This window comes from Delphinapterus leucas, chromosome 11, assembly GCF_059928025.1.
Source record: "Delphinapterus leucas isolate spDelLeu-1000000601 "Yukka" chromosome 11, BTC_Dleu_Yukka2, whole genome shotgun sequence".
Classification (NCBI taxonomy): domain Eukaryota; kingdom Metazoa; phylum Chordata; class Mammalia; order Artiodactyla; family Monodontidae; genus Delphinapterus; species Delphinapterus leucas.
This window is the reverse complement of record NC_143139.1, coordinates 87,721,829-87,742,925: the sequence shown is the minus strand read 5'-3', so window position 1 is coordinate 87,742,925 and position 21,097 is coordinate 87,721,829. Positions and strand designations below refer to the sequence as shown.

The window sequence follows — 21,097 nt, the reverse complement described above, 5'->3', positions numbered from 1 at the left end:
CCTTTAGGGAGCACCCATATTGCAGGTATGCTTCCAGGAGCTGGAGATGGAGTGGAGAACAGGATGCATCCATGTTCTCATAGAGCTAACAGTCTAACAGGGAGACAGATAAGAAACCCATAAACTAACAAGTAATAAAGCAATTACAAACTGTGATCAGTGCCAGGGTGCTGGGATAGAGAATAAACAGGGTTGACATAGATTGGTGGGAAGCCCTCTCTGAGGAGGTGACAAAACCTTGAATATGTGAAGGAATTGGCCATACGTGAATGTGTGTGTATAAAGATGGATGTTCTAGGTGGCAGTAACAGACTGTGCAAAGGCCCTGAGGCAGAAAAGACCTTTACAGCTCAACCAAGGGCTTTCACACACATCATGTCCTAGTTGGCCCTCCAGGACAGATGGGGCAGCCAGGACATGTGTGAGGAAGGATCACTGTGGTTGGCTGGATAATGGTCCCCAAAGATATCCGGTCAGTTCCCTATGAATACTGATAGCAAAAGAAAGTCTGCAGATGTGGCCCAGCTAAGGATCTTGAGAAGATTAGCCTGGATTACCCATGTAGGCCCTAAATGCAATCACAAGGGTCCTTATAAGAGGGAAACAGAAGGAGATTCAACACAGGTGATATGGAAGCAAGATGCTCTGCTGCTGGGTTGAAGATGAAAGAAGGGGCCACAAGCCAAGGAATGCAAGGGATGCAGATTTAGAAGCTGGAAAAGATGAGGAAATGGATTCTTCCCTCAGAACCTCCAGAAGAAAACAGCCTTGCTGACACCTTGATTTTGGCCTGGTGAAACTGACTTTGGACTACTGACCTCTAGAACTGTATGAGAATAAATGTGTGTTGTTTTAACCCACCAAGTCTGTGGCCATTTGTCACAGCAGCCACAGGAGACTAAGCCAGGGTATGACAGGGTCGCTGCAGGTGAGGTTGGAGACATGGGGGTGGAGAATGTGAATCAAGTGTTAAAGCTGGGAATGAGGGCATTCACAGGGCTCTGGAATTCATCTCGGATGCCTACACTGCCTTGTTCCTGAGGTCCAAGCATTACTTGTTGATATGGGCTGAACTGTGTCCACCCCAAATTCATATGTTGAAGCCCTAACCCCCAGAACCTCAGAATGTAACTGTATTAAAATGAGGCCATTAGGGTGGGCCCTAATTCAGTGTGACTGGTGTCCTTATAAGAAGGGAGACTGGGACACACAAAGAGACACAGAGGGGCAGCCATGTAAAAGATGCAGCAAGAGGGCAGCAGTCTGTAAGCCAAGGAGCGAGGCCTCAGAAAACACCAAACTCGCTGACACTTGGATCTTGGACTTCCAGCCTCCAGCACTGTGAGAAAATAAATTTCTTTTGTACAAGCCGCCTTTTTTATTATGGAAGCCCCAGCAGACTAATATGCCTGTGGCTTGACTTACATTTTGCCCTGCCCTTGAGGTTTTAGTCTGCGGTAGAGGAGCTTCTATTGGAAGCTCACACTCTTTAGAGTGTGATGGTTTTCTGTTCATTTCCTAGGGACAATAGTGGATAAGTTAAAGCCATTTGAAAGCTGTCCCATGTGCAAGTCAGAAGTTTGGGCTTTGGAGACAGGCTGACTAAGAGCTGGATTCCAGCTCCACCTTCAAGCTGCGTGACCTTGAACAAAGGACAGTTGTCCCTTGGTATCCATGGGGAATTGGTTCCAGGACCTCCACAGGTACCAGAATGCTCGAGCCCCTTACGTAAAATGGCATGGTACAGTTGGTGCTCTGTATTCGCAGGTTCTGCGTCTGCAGATTCAACCAACTGTGGACGTGGACCCCACGGATATGGAGGATGACTGTATTCTGATGGTCATGCCTCACTTCTCTTACTGGGAAAATAGGGATAATAACAGTACCTATGTCAGAGAGTGTGGCTGACACAGTACCTATGTCAGAGGGTGTGTAATGGCCCCCCAAAATGTCCACATCCTAATCCCCAGAAACTGTCAATGTTATCTGATGAAATAGAGTTTGCACATGTGATTATGTTAAGGATTTTGAGTAGGGAAGACCGTCTTGAATTATCCAGGTGGGCCCTAAATGAAACCACAAGCCAAGTTAGAAGAGGGAGGCAAGAAGGTCAAAGGAGGGAGTAGATGTGACAACAGAAGCAAGTTGGACTAATGCAGGAAAGGGGCCAGGAGCCACGGCACACAGGTGGCCTCCAGATGCTGGAAAAGGCAAGGAAGTAGATTCTCCCCCGGAGCCTCCAGAAGGAACCAGCCCTGCCGACACTTTAACTTTAGCCTAGTGAAACTGATTTCATACTTGTGACCCCCAGACTGTAAGATACTCAGTTTGTGTTGTTTTGAGCCTGCACGTTTGTGGCAGATTTTTTCTTTTTAATTAAAAATTAAAAAAAAAATTTTTTTAAGTCTTTATTGAATTTGCTACCATATTGCTTCTGTTTTATGTTTTGGTTTTTTGGCCGTGAGGCATGTGGGATCTTAGCTCCCCGACCAGGGATTGAACCCGCACCCTCTGCATTAGGAGGTGAAGCCTTAACCGCTGGACCACCAGGGAAGTCCCTGTGGCAGTTTTTTACAGCAGCCATGGGAAACTAACACAGAGGGTTATTGTAAGAACTGGATGGGATGAGGTACATGTAGCCTGGTGCCTGGTACCAGGAAAGTGCTCATAAGCGGTAGCTGTGATCATCATTACCAACGTTTTTAGCATCAGTCAACCTTCTCTCTGCCAGATGGAAGAAAAGGCCTTGCTACACAGAGCAACGCTTCTGTCTTCTCTTTTCAAATCAAAGCAAGTCTCTGCAGTTGCCATGCTTTTCCTTTATAAATTGTGTGGCTCCGACTTTTCATGTGTGTTATTTGTTGAGTCTTTCTTTGGCTGGAGAGGAATTTAGATATTTGACTGTGGTTTGGGAGGCTCATAATTTCAGAGAAACAGGGAGTGAAGGACGAGCAGCAGCATTGATAGTAGACAATATCCAGTGCTGGTTTCTATAGCAATATTCACTGTAATCTCACTGTAGTTGTGATACCAAAGCTAGGAAGATGATGGCAGAGGTCAGAGGTGGCCATGGCTGGTTACTATAGTGACAGCCCAACTGTGCAAAGTATGGTGGGCTTGCCTGAGGGGGTGGTTCATGCAGACAGCCCGGAGTAGGAGGCGGCAATGGTGTGGGCTAGGTCAGTGCTTCCCGAATATTAATGTGCGTACAAATAGTCTGGAATCTTTTTAAAATGCAGATTCTGATTCAGTGGGTCTTAGGTAGGGCCCGAGACTCCGCATTTCTATCAAACTCCCTGGCAATGATGCAGCTGCCAATCTATTGACCACATTTAAATAACGAGGCCCTAGGAAGTATTATGACTCAAGCCAGAAACCAGGGACGGTGAATTTGGTTATCATGTTTAAGGGGGAGAAGGTGAGGCAAGGCGGGAGAGAGCTGCAAGAGGGGAGAGAGGCCCAGGAGACAACAGAAGGGAAGAAGGAGCTTGTTTGTACCTGGACCTCCTGATTAAACCTGGGGGCTCTGTCGGATTGGCTGAACCTAGGTCACAAGACTGCACCAAGCTGTAGGGGAGGCTGGGAGAACAGGTGTTTGGTGATTTCGGCTTTTATTGGGGGAGGTGGGTTCTGCCTCCCACCAGGATTCTCCTTTAGTTTTCCAGTAATCTTATGAAACATCATATCCCATTCTTAGGGAGTTTGTTATGAACTAAGCTCCCATCCCATTGTCTGATAGGTGTTTTGTATTCGTGACAGTGTTTAGCATCATCCCGGGAATGTAAATGCTTAAAAAATACACTTTGTGATAGTTGATTTTATGTGTCAACTTGGTTAGGCCACAGCTACCCAGAGATATGGTCAAACATATATTACCCAGATATGTAGTCCGGATGTTGCTGGGTGTTGCAAGTATTTTTTAGATGAGATTAACAATTAAATCAGTGGACTTTGAGTAAAGCAATTTGTCCTCCATAAGGTGGGTAGGGCTCATCCAATCAATTAGAGGCCTGAAGAGAAAAAAAGACTGGTCTCCTCCAAAAAACAGGGAAACTCCCAGCTCACTGCCTTCAGATCTGAGCTGCAACGTTGACTCTTTCCTGGATCATACACACAACCTAGTGGTTCTGTTTCTCTGGAAAACCCTACCTAATACGAACCTGCAACGGGTGCCACGGGACTTAATTATTTGCAGTGATGCAGCCTCCTCTTTCTACGATGATCCCACCCCCTTCCGCATCATGCACAATTGGCAGGGGCAGGGAGGAAGCTTGGGGGTCAGATCACACAGAGGACCGCTTCCCGGTTTCCCAAGTGTGCAGACACATCCCTTGGGAACCGAGACAAAGGCATCATGGGTAGGGTACGGTCAATGCTTTTAGGGAAGGGTAAGCCATGCTATACCAAAGGACAAGTCCCTTGCTGTGTGGAAGTCCACCCCACCAATGGGTGATTATATAAATCCCCTGAAATGGGACAAGTGCCAAGGGGTACTGGTGAGGAGGTGACTTCCCCTAATAGTGCCAGCAGGTGCGTGTGACTGACCACCCAGCCTTCTTTGGCTTTCCTGTCACACATTCTGAAGAAGGTGATTTAGAGGGCTGCGGGGTCCATGAATGGAGCGCGGAGGTGCAAGCAGAGCAAAAATGATATACAAATAGTAACAGTGTCCTCGCTGAGGACAAACAGCTGCACATCCCCCAGCCTTCATCTTCCCTCCCACCCTGGAGAGGAAGGTCTCCTCCTCCACACACCCCGCCCCCGCTTCCCTGGGCACTGGCCCCATCACTGCTCTCCCGGCGGTCCCATAACTCAACCTCCACTTCCTCTCTGGACTTTCCCATCAGCATTTAAACACGCAACATGCTCCCGTCTCTCACAATTTGAATAGGAGAGGAGAAAAACTGATGGACAGTAAGAATTCACAGTCCTCCAGGAATTTCAGTCTAGGTACTCCATCTAGTTTTCAATCTTCAGCAGGGGGAGCTCAGAATCACCTGGGGCGGGGGGCTTCCCTGGTGGCGCAGTGGTTGAGAGTCCGCCTGCCGATGCAGGGGACACGGGTTCGTGCTCCAGTCCGGGAAGATCCCACACGCCGCGGAGCGGCTGGGCCCGTGAGCCATGGCCACTAAACCTGTGCGTCCAGAGCCTGTGCTCCGCAACAGGCGAGGTCACAACAGTGAGAGGCCCGCGTACCGCAAAAAAAAACCCCAGAAAACAAACAACAACAACAACAAATCACCCGGGGAACTGGTTGAAATGCATAGTCCTGAGTTCCTGCCATTTGCTGGGTGTGTTAGTTTCCTGTCGCTGCTGTAACAAACTACCGCAAACTTGGTGGCTTAAAACAACAGACATGTATTCTCATAGAGTGCTGGAGGCCAGAAGTCCAAAATCAAGGTGTCCCCAGGGCTGTGCTCCCTCCAGAGGATCTAGGGGAGAGCCCATTCCTTGCCTCTTCCAGCTTTTGGTGGTTGCTAGCATTCCTTAGCTTGTGGCTACATTAATCTCTGCCTCTGTGTTTATATCACTTCTTCCTTTGTCTGTGTGTGTCAAATCTCCCTTTTCTTATAAGGACACTTGTGATTGGATTTAGGGCCTACCCAGATAATGCAGGATAATCTCCCGGTGTCAAGACCCTTGACTGAATTGCATCTGCAAAGACCCTTTTTCTTTATAAAATAACATCTATTGGTTGCAGGGGATTAGGACCTGTTTTCTTTGGGGGCCACTATTCGGTCTACTAACACTTGGCATCTATCTGCATCTAGTCCATTCTGTGCAGGGGTTTCTGGTGACTACCTGAGGCCGAGACTCTCAGGTCTAGAGAATGCCAGCTCTGAGCTGAGGGATGCTTGACAAGCCCGAAGTCCTTCCTCACACATCATGCAGGGCCCAGAGACCAGCCTGCACCTCTCCTCTGTAGGCTGCTGGCTACAGCACAGCCGAGCCTGGCTTAGCGGTGCAGAGGCCTCTGTGGTGGGAACCTGATCTCAAGTGCGTAGAATGATGATGGGGCCTAGAGGGGATATAAATGGCCCTGGGAGGGAAGCCGTGGCTTCAGAAGTGGGGAAGCCATAGGCTCTGTTGGACGCTGCCGCAGAACCTTCCTCGCAGCCTTGGGTACAAAAGATAAACATCCAGGAGGTGGCAAAGGCTGCACAGTTTCATATCCTAGCAGCAGAGGCTCAAGAAACCTAAAAAGGCAGGGCCTGGCTGCATCAAAGCCGAGAGGCAAAAGCTAGAGATGGGCTCCCGGGGTCATCTGAGCCTGCCCCTGCCTCCAAGAGGATTATTATAAAAGTCTCCAAAAGGCAGCACACGGCCTAACAAAGAAACCCACTGCACCTTTGAATCTAATGCTGGTGTGGTGGAACGGACACACAGCCTGAAGACAGAAGGCCCTACATTTGAGCCCAGGCTCCATCATTTGCTGTGGGACCTTGGGCAAGTTACTGAACTTCTCTGTGCCCCAGTTTCCTCATATGTAAAATGGGAGAAATAGTAAGGCTACCCCACAGGGTTGTTGGGCATATTAAATGAGAGCATCCCTGTAAGGTGCTGAGCACGTAGTAAATGCTCAACAAAGGGAGCTATTATTGAGGGCTCATTACATGCTAGGCATGGTTCTGAGCGGTTTTCTTTCATTGGTTCATTAGATAATGACTAGAACCATAAAGTAAGTACCGTTATGATCTTCATTCTACAGTTAATGAAAGGAAGCACAGAGAGGTTATGTAACATGCCTAAGGGCAAGCAGTTATAAGCAGCAGTACTGGGATACACATGCAGGCAGGTGGACCCGCCCTGGGGCTAGTAACCACGTCATTTCCAGGCAGAGGCTACAGTGTACCCAGGCTGGGTGTGGCTGGAGCTGAGATGGAGGGGAGATAGTGGTAGAGGGAGGTAGGAGGTAGGACAGGTAGGAGGCAACACTGGAGAGAGACAGGAGAAGAACCACACAGGGCCTTGTAACTCCTGCAATAAAACTGTAAACTCCTAATACTTTAATTTTCCCTGAGAATTGCAGTTGAAAAACACAAAATCAGAAAAACATTTGAAAAGAAACATCAAAAACGGGTTGACAAAAATACCTCTGAGAGGGCTTCCCTGGTGGCGCAGTGGTTGAGAGTCCGCCTGCCGATGCAGGGGACACGGGTTCGTGCCCCGGTCCGGGAAGATCCCGCATGCCGCGGAGCGGCTGGGCACGTGAGCCATGGCCGCTGAGCCTGCGCGTCCGGAGCCTGTGCTCCACAACGGGAAAAGCCACAACAGTGAGAGGTCCGCGTACCGCAAAAAAAAAAAAAAAAAAAAAATACCTCTGAGAATGCAAAACAACAGGTTCACCACAACTGTTTGTTTAGAAAGTTAGTGGAGAATTTTTTATACTCTGGCTGAGACTGCTTGGGTCCCTTTATATGTGTTCTCTTCTTCCTTAGTAATAAAACCCCCAATCGTCAGTCCTGTAAGCAGGACTACCCAGCTTACATTTTTCAGCCTCCCTTGCAGCCAGGAGACTGGTTCTTACAAAGATATAAGCAGAAGTTTCTTGTGAGGCTCTTAGGAAAGTCCCTAAATAGAGGAGGCCCAACTTTCTCTGGTCTTTTTCCATTCTGCTGACAAGAATATAGACATAATCGCTGGTGCTCAAGCAGCCAAACTGAACCATGAGGTGGAAACCACATGTGATGACAGCAGAGCAAAAGGATAGTAGAAGGATGATTGGTTAAGTGGCCATACCTGCCCTGGATTCTTAATTCCAGACTTAGTTTATACGAGAAATAAGCTTCTATCTTCTGTAAACACCTGCTATTTGAGTTTTCTGTCGCTGATAGCTAAATCTAATTCTAAGTGACACTCATATCAGTTCCCATAACATTTACATTAAATCTCTATTTTTCCTTTATTGTGTCACCATGGATTTGAGTTTCTCTCTGTTTAGCAAAAAAAGACAGAAACATTTCTTTTCAGTAGTTATCTTCTAAAGACTACAAATTTTAACCTTGAGATTGTATTTGTTCCCAGAAACTACATTTATTAAAATATTTGTTACAGTGAATTGTTTGTTCATTTAAAGGTGTAAACTATGTCATAGGAAGTTGATTTTGTTCATCAACCTTGTGAAATTTTACTGACAATGGTTTTGAGCTTGTCAAAATTAACCTAAAAAAATCACAATATAGATACTCTTGGAGACAGAAACATATCTCAAAGTCTTTATGCTTGCAAAAGTTCTTTTGTAAGGAATTAAAATTAAAAAGCTATTTAAAAATAGCTAGCTTATGTTAGCTATTTTCCTCAACTTTATTGAGATAGAGTTGACATACACCAGAGTGTAAGTGTTAAGTGTACAGTGTGATGCTTTGATACACATATTTTATGACTACCACAGTAGGGTTAGTTAACACCTCCATCACCTCACATAATTATCATTTTGTTTTGGTGGTGAGAACATTTAAAATCTACTCTCTTAGCAATTTTCCAGTATATAATACAATATTGCTAGCTATAGTCACCAAGCTGTACATTAGATCCTGAGTATTTATTCCTCTTATAACTGGAAGTTTGTATCCTTTGACCAACATCTCCCCAATTCCCCCACCCCCAGCCCCTGGCAACCACCATTCCACTCTCTGTTTCTCTGAGTTCAGCTTTTTTAGATTCCACTTATAAGTGAGATCATACAGTATTTGTCTTTCTGACTTATTCCACTTAGCATAATGCTCTCAGGGTCCATCCACGTTGTCACAAATGGCAGGATTTTCTTTCTTTTTCTCTTGGCTGAATAATATTCCATTAACAGATCAATTAAAACACCATGCAGAATGTCTTCCTTCACACACAAAAAGAGGAGGTAAAGTGAGGCTGGGCATAGTCTAGAGGCTCCCCTACATGCCCTTGGTGTCTTTGCCACTGGGCTGTGGCTTTGAGGAAATGATATTCTAGTTCTCTTGTAATAAACCCCTTGAACTCACATTCCCCTGCATTTGGCAGTCTGACAGGATGGATTAAATTCATACTCCAGCACTGATCAATCAGAACCTTACTTATCAAAACACAGACTTAAGACAGCTGGTTCCCCGGGCCTCCATGGAATGACTCATGCATTGAGTTAGAAGCATGTTTTGGAGCGGGCTCTGCCGCTAACTAGCCATGTGACTTGTGTGTCTTGAGGCTTTGTGGGCCTCCAGTATACTCACAGTAGAGTTAAGAGACCAGAGAACCCTCCCTTCTAGCGTAGAATAATAGTATAATATTTTGAAATAAAGAAAGAAATAACATACTGCCACGAGGAAGTTGGGGGGAAAAAAGCCATGAAGGGAGTTTCCAATAGAACTTTCTGCTATGATGGAAATGTTCTGAATCTGTGCTGTCTAATACAACGGCCACAAGCCATTGTGGCTACTGAACCCCTGAAATGTGGCTGGTGCCACTGAGTAGCTAAATTCTAATTTTATTCAGTTTTCATTAATTTAACTTTAAATAGCCACATGTGGTTAGCAGCCACCTTACTGGATGGTGCAGTTGTAAGGAATGTCCTTCAGGTTACTATAGTTCCAGACAGGAATCCTGGTGGAAGTGGAAAAAGGGCTACAGTAGATATTAGGTAACCTAATTTTTGACTCTGTTTTCTTTCCATTATCATGATCTACATCATCACCGTTGTTATCAGGATTTTATAGCATCTACTCAAGTGCTTACAATGTTTCAGGCTCTGTGCAGAAAGCTTAAATGTATATTATTTCATGTAATTATAGTAACAACCTTGGAAGGTTATTATTATTATCATCCCTATTTACAGATGAGCAAACTGAGGCTTTGCAAGACTCAGTAACTATAGGATACCACAGGTATTGGTGCAGACCTGGGATTTGATCCCAAGTCTGCCAGAAGCCAAAAGTCCACATGCTTAGCCATTCTTATATGGCTTCTCCAAAGACCACTGTGCCACTGGTTGAGTCATGGGACCTTGAGAAGCTTCAGTTCCTCGTCTGTGGAGGAGGAAACTGAGCCACATGAATTCTAAGATCCACTCACACAGGAAAAAGTCATGATTCCTAAACTCCACCCCCACCCCTCACCCAGGGGGCCACTTTTATATAATGAATGCTATTGTTTACAGATGTGACCATGTGACTCCAAAAGTACCTGACTGCTCTCAGCACAGTTCAATGATTTCCCTCAGTGTGACCCTGGACTTGGTTATACATTGTTTTTAAAAACTCCCCAGGTGGTTCAGATCACCGGAATGATCTAAGAGTCCTAGTCCTGGACTGAACTTGCTAAAGTCAGAAAAGATACTTTTTAAATAAGATAATGAGAGCTTTATAATGCATGTTTCTCTTTTTGCCTTGGAGGCCAGGAAACTCAAAGCTAAATTTTGTGTTCAATTGCAACAGTAAACCTTAGGAGAGATTTTTCTGGTACAGTGGTCTTCCTTAGTGTTAATGACATGTTTTTGTATTATTATCCTTGTTTTGTGGTTCTGTTATATCTAACTCATAATGTGAGTCTAGTTCTAAACTTTTTCAGAGTTAGATTCATTATAAATGATGAGTGGATAAACATCATCTGTCTCAGATTGTGACAAAGCCCCAAGATTAACTGGGATAATAAAATAAAAAAGAGAATGTCACCATGTAGAATGAGGGGGAGCCCTTTGAAAATGTGGGGGATAGAAATGGGATAGAACTTCCCAGCAAAAAGAAAAATAAAAAAGGAACATGGAGAAAGGAAGGAAAGAAAAGAGAAATCCCCAGAGAGCCTAAAAAATCAAGGAAGAGGGACTTTCATGGTTGTCCAGTGTGTAAGACTCTGTGCTCCCAATGCAGAGGGCCTGGGCTCGACCCCTGATTAGGGAACTAGATCCCGCATGCATGCTGCAACTAAGAGTCTGCATGCTGCAACTGAGGAGTCCACATGCCACAACTGAGAGTCCGCATGTCACAACTAAGACCTGGCGCAGCCTAAATAGATAGATAGATAAATAAATAAATAAATAAAATACAGCTGCAAAATGTATATTTAAAAAAAAAATCAAGGAAGAGACTAGAGGAGGAAGGGAGGCAGTTTTGCTGCCTACACGAAACAACCATTTGGCCATTTAGCAGATTTATGGACTCTCCATATGCGTGAGAAGAAAACATATGCATAATTTACTTCTTGGATTAAATGTTACCAATTTTACATTTCACTGAATCTGGAAGTGAAAGATGACAGAAACCAGGAAGGAGGCTTGTGATTTTAATTAAAGGAAAACCAAAAGGGCTATTTGTTAAGCTGGACTTTGGTGCTATCTAGGAAAGGATTTCTTGTCTGGGTCAGTACTCCAGGGTGACCCTCTCCATCTACACAGGCAAAATATTCAGGGCTGATTATCTGATGAGATGGAAAGGGGTCTGGGTGTGTCCCCTACCCACATACCATGACCTGTCCAATCCTCTTAGGAGAATTCCTGCAGCCTCTCTCGCCCAATCATCGAGTGAAGGGGTCACGTTCTGGGGCCAGCCCCAAGGGAGGGAGAGTAACCAAAGCAAATCCTGACCAGGGATGAGTCCAGGCTGGGGAGGGGAGGCCTGGCTAAGTCAGGAGTAGCACTTCTCTGAGATGGAGGGATGGGCTGGCAAAGAGGTTGGGGGGTGGGGTGAGGGGGCGGGTATGGGTGTGTGTGTATGTGTGTCCATATTTGCCTGGGGTGCGGGCGTTGGTTCTGAATGGAAGCTGGGTGCATGGTGAGTAGATAAGGCAAAGATGCCACCTAACCCTTAGATTCCTCTCTCACCTAAAGACTGAGGATAATGTCCATTGGTCCTTCTTTACAGGGCCACTGAGAAGATGAGGTAACAGGTACAGAACTACAGTTATATGAAAGGTTTACATTCAGGCGTCTTCATGTACACCAGGCATCTAACACATCTAGTCTAAGTTGCTGCCTACTTAAACACCAGATGAAGAAAAACACAAAGAGGAAGGTAGTTCTGCTAACCAGAGCCTCATCTTGTCAGGGTTTTCCAGCTACAACTGTAGCAATGTTACAAACCACCTAGCGGGAGCTCCTGTACACATGCTCAACACATAGGCTGGGTTCTCCTGGGTTTTCCCATCAGTTCCTCACACCTGTTCTCATTCTGCTTCCAGATTTCCAGCCTCTCCGTCTTGCTGTATTCCTCTTCGCCTATCACTGGGACACCTCCAAGTTGAAGCTTTGCTTTACCCAAATGTGATTATAAACATGGGTCTCATGTCTTCCACCTTTCTAGGTACATCCCCCCTCCTGCATCCTCCCGGGATAGAGATCTTCTTTCCCAGACACAGCTCCTGCACTGGGCTTGTCTCAGTGCTACCAGCAGGAACCAGGCCCATGAAATGGGCCAAACATGAATCACTTGTCTTCTGGAATAGCCAGATGGCAGGCCAAGTCAAGCATACATTATCACAATGCTTGGGTATTGACTCCACTGTCCAAACCACTAGAGTGGGGAGTGCTGGACTTCATTAACCATGCTTATTCACCTTAAGTTTTCCCCTTCTGTGATACCCAGGACAGGGGATTCAAAGGAATAGGTGAGAAAAAAAGTTTGTCAAGTTAAACTGATAGCTTTTTTCTAAGGGTGCAGGTGTCAGACAGCTGTGAGTTTTGATCCTGGTGCTGTCACTTACCTGGGTCAGTGACCAAATTTCAGCAAGTCACATGGCCAACGAGCCCCAGGGTCCAATTGGGAAATGGGGAAATACACACCCTGCAGGCTTGCCTGGCACACAGAAGGTCCTCGGTAAATTACAACTGTTTTTGAATGGTGAAAAGTTGCATCTGGGTTAGAAATTGGACTGGTTGGTTCTGAAAGCACCAAGGAGCAAAAGAAGGAGTGGTGGTGGTAGCTCCAGGGAGCAGATCTCGGCTCACTTAAGTAAGACCTCAGAGGAGTCTCAGCTCTCTAGAGCTGGGATGGGAAGAAAGCCTCAAGGGCTGGTGCCTAGGTTGGGCAGTCCCTTGGGGAGGACCTTAGGAAGGGGATTTAAACATCGAATGGGTGGTTAGACTAGATGACTTTTTGGAGTCCCTCCCCACCCTAAGAGTCTAACACTCCACATTTAACTGATTGGCCACTGATACAAGACTCTTCCTAGGATTGGACCATTGCATTATTTTCATAATAATTTCCGGGTTCTGGTTTTTCTCTTCAATCTTTTCACATTGCTGCCATGATGAATGTGCTAACATGTAAATGTGGTCATCTGATAAAAGTATAAATTCCTCAGCCTGCGCATATGTTAACTGGCCTCAATCCACATCTTCACTCTCCCGTGCCCCTTCCATGCCTGTCCAGCACCAGTGTGCTCCAGCCACACCAAACGGCCAGCCATTTCTGGAACACAGGTGTCTGCTCACATCTCCCTCCATTGCTCCTGCGGTTGTTCCCTCTCTCTTTCTATCCTGTCCATCGAGTTAAGTCCTACTCATCTTTAAAACACCAATCAAATATCACCTCCTCTGGGAACTATTCCCCAAGAGCCCTCCACCCCCATACCCACACTATAGTTAGTCCTTTGTTTCCTTCTAACTCGATAAGCATTTTGTACATAATTCCATAATACCATTTATATCATGTTATTGTTATCATTTATGTCTTTACTACCATCCCAGCTAACCACGGGGGCGTGAACTATTCATCTTTATATACCCCAAACTTGCGTACTGTAGCCCTTGCCACTCAGGATGACATTTTATGTTAGTGTCCTGGTTTGTCCTGTTTTGTTTGTTACTTTGCTTGTTTGTTTTTTGTCCGCTTGTGGGATCTGAGTTCCCCGCCCAGGGATTGAACTCACACCCTCAGCAGTGAGAGCGTGGAGCCCTAACCACTGGACCACCAGGGAAGTCCCTTCCTGGTTTGTTCTGTCTCCTCCACTAGACTATCAGTTTCATGAGAGCAGGAACTTATCCTGTGCTCTGCTTTATCCTCAGCACTTAGTGTGGTGTCTGGTACATCATAGGTCCTCAACCAACATTCTCTGAGTGAATGAATGAATGAATGTTTGTTAACTGAATCAACGAATGTATGATGGAATCCTGTGAATTTGCTTAGGTCCTCAACCAATATTCTTTGAGTGAATGAATGAATGAATGTTTGTTAAATGAATCAATGAATGTACGATTGAATCCTGTGAATTTGCTTAGCGTAAATTCTGGTGGGTTTCTCACTTTACTGTGGGTGACAGGTAACTGGGATGGTTTTATAAAGACTAAGTAAAATGATAAAAATAGTTAAATGTAGTTTATTTTCAGTTGTGTTAAGGGTAGGAATCCACATAATTAAAATTCAATGTGGCACATATATACAATGGAATATTACTCAGCCATAAAAAGAAACAAAATTGAGTTATTTGTAGCGAGGTGGATGGACCTAGAGTCTGTCATACAGAGTGAAGTAAGTCAGAAAGAGAAAAACAAATACCGTACGCTAACGCATATATATGGAGTCTAAAAAAAAAAAAAGGGTACTGATAAACCTACTTGCAGGGCAGGAATAAAGAGGTAGATATAGAGAATGGACTTGAGGACATGGGGTGGGAGGACAAAGCTGGGGCGAGGTGAGAGTAGCACCGACATATATACACTACCGAATGTAAAAGTTGGCTGGTGGGAAGCAGCAGCACAGCACATGGAAATCGGCTCGGTGCTTTGCAATGACCTAGAGGGGTGGGATAGGGAGGGTGGGAGGGAGGCTCAAGAGGGAGGGGATATGGGGACATGTGTGTGCATATGGCTGATTCGCTTTGTTGTACAACAGAAACTAACATAGTATTGTGAAGCAATTATACTCCAATAAAGATCTATTAAAAGAAAATTCAGTGAGAACCAGGCTTGGGTAAAAACTCTGTTAAAAGTTAGGTTCAAGACCTTGGCCAAGTGCCCCAAATAAATCTCAGTGAGCATCAAAGACTTCAGACTCTGGGAAAGTCAGAAATGAAACATAAATGATGAGCAGGCATTAGAACCACATTCCTCTTGAGTTGAGATGTCCCCTGTGCCCAATCTGCCACCACAATGAAACTAGTGCATGTAGGAGGGGCTGGCAAAAGTGTCACTGGCCACAGACTTTTGGAACAATCTACAAGGCTATGCCAGTTCCAGAACAGGTGAACTCACACACTAACAGGTTTTAAAACTGCTAAATGGGATTATTCATAGTGCTTTACCATTTGTAGGTAATAAGGGCAGACTTGGGATTTTGCACGTTTCAAAAACTGTATGCAGCCTATATACCAAGATGGGACCCAATTCTGTTCAGTTCAGCGAAACCCAATTCAGGTCAGTTCAATTCAACCTGACTCAAATAATTCAGATTAACAAACATTTACTGAGCTTCTCAAAAACGTGGACTAGAAACCAAACTCTTCCATATGCTCAAAATGTTCTGCAAGATCTAACCTTGCCCACCTTGGACTTCATCTCCCACCATGCTCACTCATTCTCTTCCAGCCTCACTGGACTCCTTGCTGTTCCTTGCATGTTCCAAGAATGTTCCTGTCTCAGGGCCTTTCACTTACTGCTCTCTTTTCCTGGCAAGATCTTTGGTCAGATATCCACATAGCTTACTGCCTCAATTCCTTTATTTCTCTGCTCAAATTCTATTTCCTTAGAGAAAACTTCCCTGACCATCCTCGCTAAAATAACACCTCTCATCACCTGTACCTGGTTCAAGTACCCAGTTTTGTTTTTCTTTATATGAGTTACCTGTGCCTGATATTTTATTATTTATGCCTTTCTTCCTCATCTGCAGCCCCTAGTAAAAGGTAAGCTCCATGAAGACAGGAATTTTGCCTGGCATAGAATAGATGTGCTATAAATATATGTCGAATAGATGAATGAATAAAATGAGCACCTACTATATACCAGCTTCTATACTTGGTGATACTGCAAAGATTCTAGCCCTCAACAAACTCATGGTCTAATATGAAAAACATGAGAAAAGAAGCTTATCTGAAGAGTCTTTTGATAAAGAAATGTACAAAGTCTTACGGGAGAATGAATCAAAATCAGCTGGAGCCGAAGCGGGTAAGAGCATGTTGTAAAATTCCATCCTGAGCCTGGAAGGGGGAGAGCTAGAAGGGCTTGGAAGAAGAATCCAGGCAGAGGATGGATTCCAGGATGAGGAAATGGAGAGCAAGCTCAGGGGACTCTGTGGGGACTGGAGTAGCTGAAGGGATAAGAGGATGGGAGGTATGGTGGCCGATGAACCTGGGGGATGATAAGGCATGAACAGGGAGGGCCATTCATGGAGCAGGCCAATCATTTAACTTGTTCCCTATTTATTGACTATCTCCTTGGAGCAAGGGTCCATGCTGAGTTTTGTGGAAGACGCAAGAATTTAAAACCTGGACCCTGATGTTCAACCTAGCAAGGGAGTTCAAGTCACACATCCCCAGTTTCCCAGGGCAGCCCCAATTGCAATGTCTGTTTGCCCTTAATTATCCTTGTATACTTGTTAGACCATGACTTCTGATTGGTGGATGGGAGCGTAAAGTGGCCATCAAAGAAGGAAGGGCAGATAACCATGACGCAAGGCTGACCATGAGAAGTGTCCTGTGGGATGCTCTTGTAAAGTGCCCTGGGGTCTGAAGAAGGACAGTGCCTCCGGGGCTGGATTTTGGAGGCAGTGGAATCTGCAGTCTGTGTTAGTGTTTTCAACAGGTTGGTCCTTGACTTTGACAATAATTTCCTGGTTTCCCTTTCTCTTCATAAAAATGTTCTTCCCACACCCTGCTGCCATAACGGATTGGGGAATGGCCACGTGATGGGTGGGATTCTGTGTAAGGAGTTCGTAGAGAGCAGTGTGACAAAGGACTGCCAAAAGGGCTAGCTCCAGCCTTGGAGTTCAAACTTTTCAGTGAGAACAAAGCCTGGGAAAATAGTCACCTTCTTTTGCCAGCATGTTCTGCCTAAATTCCTGGGCAGGCCTGAACCTGACCTACTGAATCTTGACTGAACTCCTCACACCAATTTGAAAGAGCTGAGGAAGCCTTCCCAGGGAATGTTTCTTATCTGCGGGGAAAACCTAAAAACAGAGCAAAAACTTTAAATCCAGAATTACAAACATGACCGACCAACCAGCCAACCAACAAACAGTTCCTGGAATCGTGGAAACTTCTATATCTATAGACACGGCCAAGTACATGTGCAATGAACTCTGTACATGGTCAGACTCAAAACTTGCTTTCTGATAATGCTGGAATGCTCTTCTCCATTCTAGAAGCAGTGTGGGAAGGAGGGTGGGGATTTCCAGGGATCCCTAGAGCAGCCCTCTGGTTTCAATTTGACCACTCCACTTCATGGCTTTGGACAAATCTCACGACTTTTCTAGACTTTCCTTTCAGTCTCTTAAGTTGTGAAAAGCAACTCGGCTGGTCTTCCCACTTCTGGAATCCAGGGAGATTGCAAGGGTGGAAGACCCCCGGAAACCGTGAAGCACTCACTCCAGGAGATTTGATAATGACTGTGGCTGGAAACCTTACAGGCTGGGTGGGGCCACTCCTGATGTTTCCCACAAGGCATTTCTTCCTGGAAAAAGAAGTGGCACGGGATGGGGCTGGGGAAGCCCACCTCCTGGAGCTCTGCTTCTTCTGTAATTTCTCCCTTACCCGGGCTATCAGAGGCCTCATAAATTAACCCCTCAGTTGCTCTGCTCCAGACAGACTACTCTTTTTATATCTGTTCCCTCAACATTGGTGTTTTAGGCATGCCACTATGGGCAGTTTTAAAAGAACAGCAATTCACACATTGGAAACAACCCAAAGGCCCGGCAACCTGGGAACCGTTAGGCAAATTATGATGCCTTCACGAGATGGAATATTTTGCAGTCATTAAAAATGATGTTTATGAATGTTCTGTAGTAGTGCCAGGATAGTGCTTACGGTGTACTAGTAAGTGAAATAAAAAAGATATAAAATTATATATACACAGTACAATTATTTTAAAAAGGCTAATTTGTCTTGAAAAAAAAGATAAGAAAATAGACTAAATAATCATTTTGGCTACCTCTGGGTAGTAGAATTGTAGATAATTTTAATTTTCTTTCTTACATTTTTCTGTATTTTCCAAAATTAAAAAAAAGGAGTATATATAGCTTTTCAGTAAAAAGATACGATCATATAAAAATTTGTATTATAGCACCTGTATTGTAGTTGTAACCATATGCAGTCCATGAGGAGAGCAAAATGGATAGAGGGGAGAATGTGATTAAATCAAGAAACCTAGGAAAACTGTAGCCTAGGATACACGGAGACATGTATAGGCTTCGTTTGGGAAGTCAGACTTTGAAGAATGAAAGGGCAACTCAGATGCTCTGATGCTCAGGGCAAATGACCAGATTTACTGCCTGGGAAACCATAACATGTGAAACCCAGCTATGTGCTGGCAGCTGTCAATATCACTATTTCTGAAAGGATGAAAAAGAGTGAAAACTTGGCACAGGGGCAGATGGTTTGAAAGCAGGCTGAGCTCAGAGAATGCTCTTCCTCTCTCTCTCTCTTTCTCCCTCTCTCTGCAGGCCTTTCTGGTCCCACGCACCCTGGCTCTCGTTTGCCTTTGCCATCCTGGGCCAGCCCTCAGTTTACACTAGGCAGCTTCAAGGGCTAATTTTCGCCCTTTTAATGTTCCTCAAAAAGAATTTTCCTGCACGTTCACAACATCCACATATGGTGCCCGAGGCCCCAGACACAGGGCAAGCAAAGGGCTGCCGGTTCTAGGCACATGAGAAAGAATCAAAAATCCAAGAAGGCTAACGTAGCTTTCTTCCAGGCCATTCAGCAAAAGGAGGAGGCCACTGGTGACATCTCTCGCCTGGGGGACAGAGAGGTTGGCACTCCGCCAAGCCATGCACTTGTCATCTCTCTTGGGACTTTTGCAGGAATCTTCTGACTGGTCCCTACATCACCCTCTGCTACATCCTCCTGCTGCCATGCACTCAGATTGATCTTTATATCCCCGTCCACTCTGTGCCAGGCCTGGCTGGCTGCCTGAGAGAGCACGAGATGATCAAAGTCCAGTCCCTGCTGGCGAGGAGCTCAAAGTCTGGCAGCAAAGACAGACATTTGGAAGCAAACGAGTGCCATTTGGAAGCCAGAGTGATGACTGGGGCCACACGGTAGGGGGTCAAGAAGACACAGGCTCTGGAATCACAGTGCTTGGGCTCAGCCTCCAGCCCAGCCACTTACTAGCTTAGCTATGTGACCTTGGTCCAATCCTTGGACTTCTCTAAGCCTCACTTTCCTCATCTGTAGAATAGTCAAGAGTTACAGTATCTCAGAGGGTGATTGGGACATTTCAGTGGGATAATCTAGGAAAGCTTATCATAGGGTCTGGCTCACACTGGCACTCAAGAGTTGTTATAATTATTCACAGAGGGCTTCATGGGGACTGGGGGTGAGGGGCACAAAGTTTCACAGCACAGGTGAGGATGCAGTTGAGTCCTGAAGGATGAGCAGGCATTTGTACTTTGCTTATGCTTCTTCCTTTGTTCAAACCTTCACCCTAACCCCACTGTGGAAGGAACAGAGGCCCATCAACACCTGCAGGATGTATATTTCTCCCATAGACTTTCAACTCAGCGAGGATTTTTTAAATACTTGACTATGGGGAAGGCCCAGGTACCACCTAACTCCTATGGTCTTGCTGCAGACAGGACCTCTTATGGGGCAGCTGCAGGACATGAGGTGGGGGATGAGGGCAGTGGAGGGGACATTTGGGGCAGCAGCGTTTTACCAACTCATAGAGAATTATTTTAGCATTTTAACAACTGGCTAACCATCTGCACTTTTGCAAAGCAGCTGAAGGTCAGCCTGGCCTCTGGTCCAACTCAGCTGGTCTATGGTACATGCTTCCCACCATGTACCTTGCAATTTCCTACCTTGGAGCCTTTGCCAGCTGCTCCTTCCCCTTAGAATGCCTGATCTTATCCATCTTTCAAAGCCTGACTCAAAAACCATCATCCCTGAGTTCCTCAGCAGTTTATCTGCACCTCCATTCTGAACCTTGGCACTTTCTATCTTTGATGATAAATGAGCTGCTCAGGCAGGAGTCCTGAGAGGTCCCTGGGCCCCGCCTCCCCAGCACGGGGCCACTTCTGAGCCCTGTGAACTTGGGCAAGTTGCTTATCCTCTCTGCCTCACTTTCCACATCTATAAACTGGGGATGACAATAACAATTCCTCCCTCCTGGAGTTATCATGAGGGATAAATGAGTTAATTCATGTAAAGTGCTTATAATGGTGCCTGGCACACATAAGACTCCGACAAAGACCAGCTCTTCCTTTTACTATGCTTAGGGCAGACACTCAATGCGTGTTCAATGAATGAATGAAGAATGAACAACTGAATAAAAAGTCCAGTAGTAAATAAAACAAGTAATTAACAATTTTGAAAAGTATAATAAGAAATGAAAAGCTCAAGTAGCACTGAGGTAAAGATTTAAGAGGCAGGGTCTGTATATACACATCCAGCAATTTGTTTCAGGAGGTTAACATGTTTCTCAAAGGTTTTTAACTGTTGTTTAATCTGATGAAATGATTTGATTACCATTATTCCACTTATATTAGTGATATTTATTAAAGCCTAAGCCGGGGAAAATCTTAGAAGGAAAAGGGTAGAGGTGGAGGAAGCATATTAAAACAAGAATGTTCCTGTTGGGAGATTTTCAGACTTTTAACCTTTGCAGGGAATCCTATGCCTTCCCCATCACATCCGACATCCTTCCCATCCCCGTGGCACGGCACCCCGTTGACAGAGTAAACTCTGGACTCAAGCTTCCTACCTTTGCGTCTCAGTTCTGCCCCAATTAGCTGTGTGACCTGGGCAAGCTACACAACCTCTCTGAGCCTGAATTTACTCAGGAAAAGATAAGAGATTGCGATAGTGTAAGATATGCTACTACACTTGCAGGATTCTCGTGAGGACCCAATGACTAATGCACTTAGGAGAGAGGCTAGCATGTCGTAAGTACTTGGCAAAATTTGGTTGTGATGATGATGGCCGCTTTGAAAAAGCTCTACGATGATCAAAACACGGAAACACGCAAAATGCCTCGGTAGGGGAGCTGGTC

The 21,097-nt window shown here is 45.2% G+C and overlaps 1 protein-coding gene across 5 annotated transcripts in view; it reads right to left on the bottom strand.

Annotated features, from left to right (window-relative positions):
• ABTB3 (ankyrin repeat and BTB domain containing 3) overlaps positions 1 to 21,097 on the bottom strand; it is a 312,674-nt gene that overhangs the window by 85,131 nt on the left and 206,446 nt on the right. For 3 of the 5 annotated variants that reach the window (XM_089921234.1, XM_089921233.1, XM_089921232.1), the window contains exon 4: positions 7,095 to 7,244. The exons of the other annotated variants lie outside the window; for them this stretch is intronic. In XM_089921234.1, the coding sequence (XP_089777360.1) occupies positions 7,095 to 7,244 (150 nt within the window). The remainder of the gene's footprint in view (positions 1 to 7,094; positions 7,245 to 21,097) is intronic. 5 annotated transcript variants of the gene reach the window in all.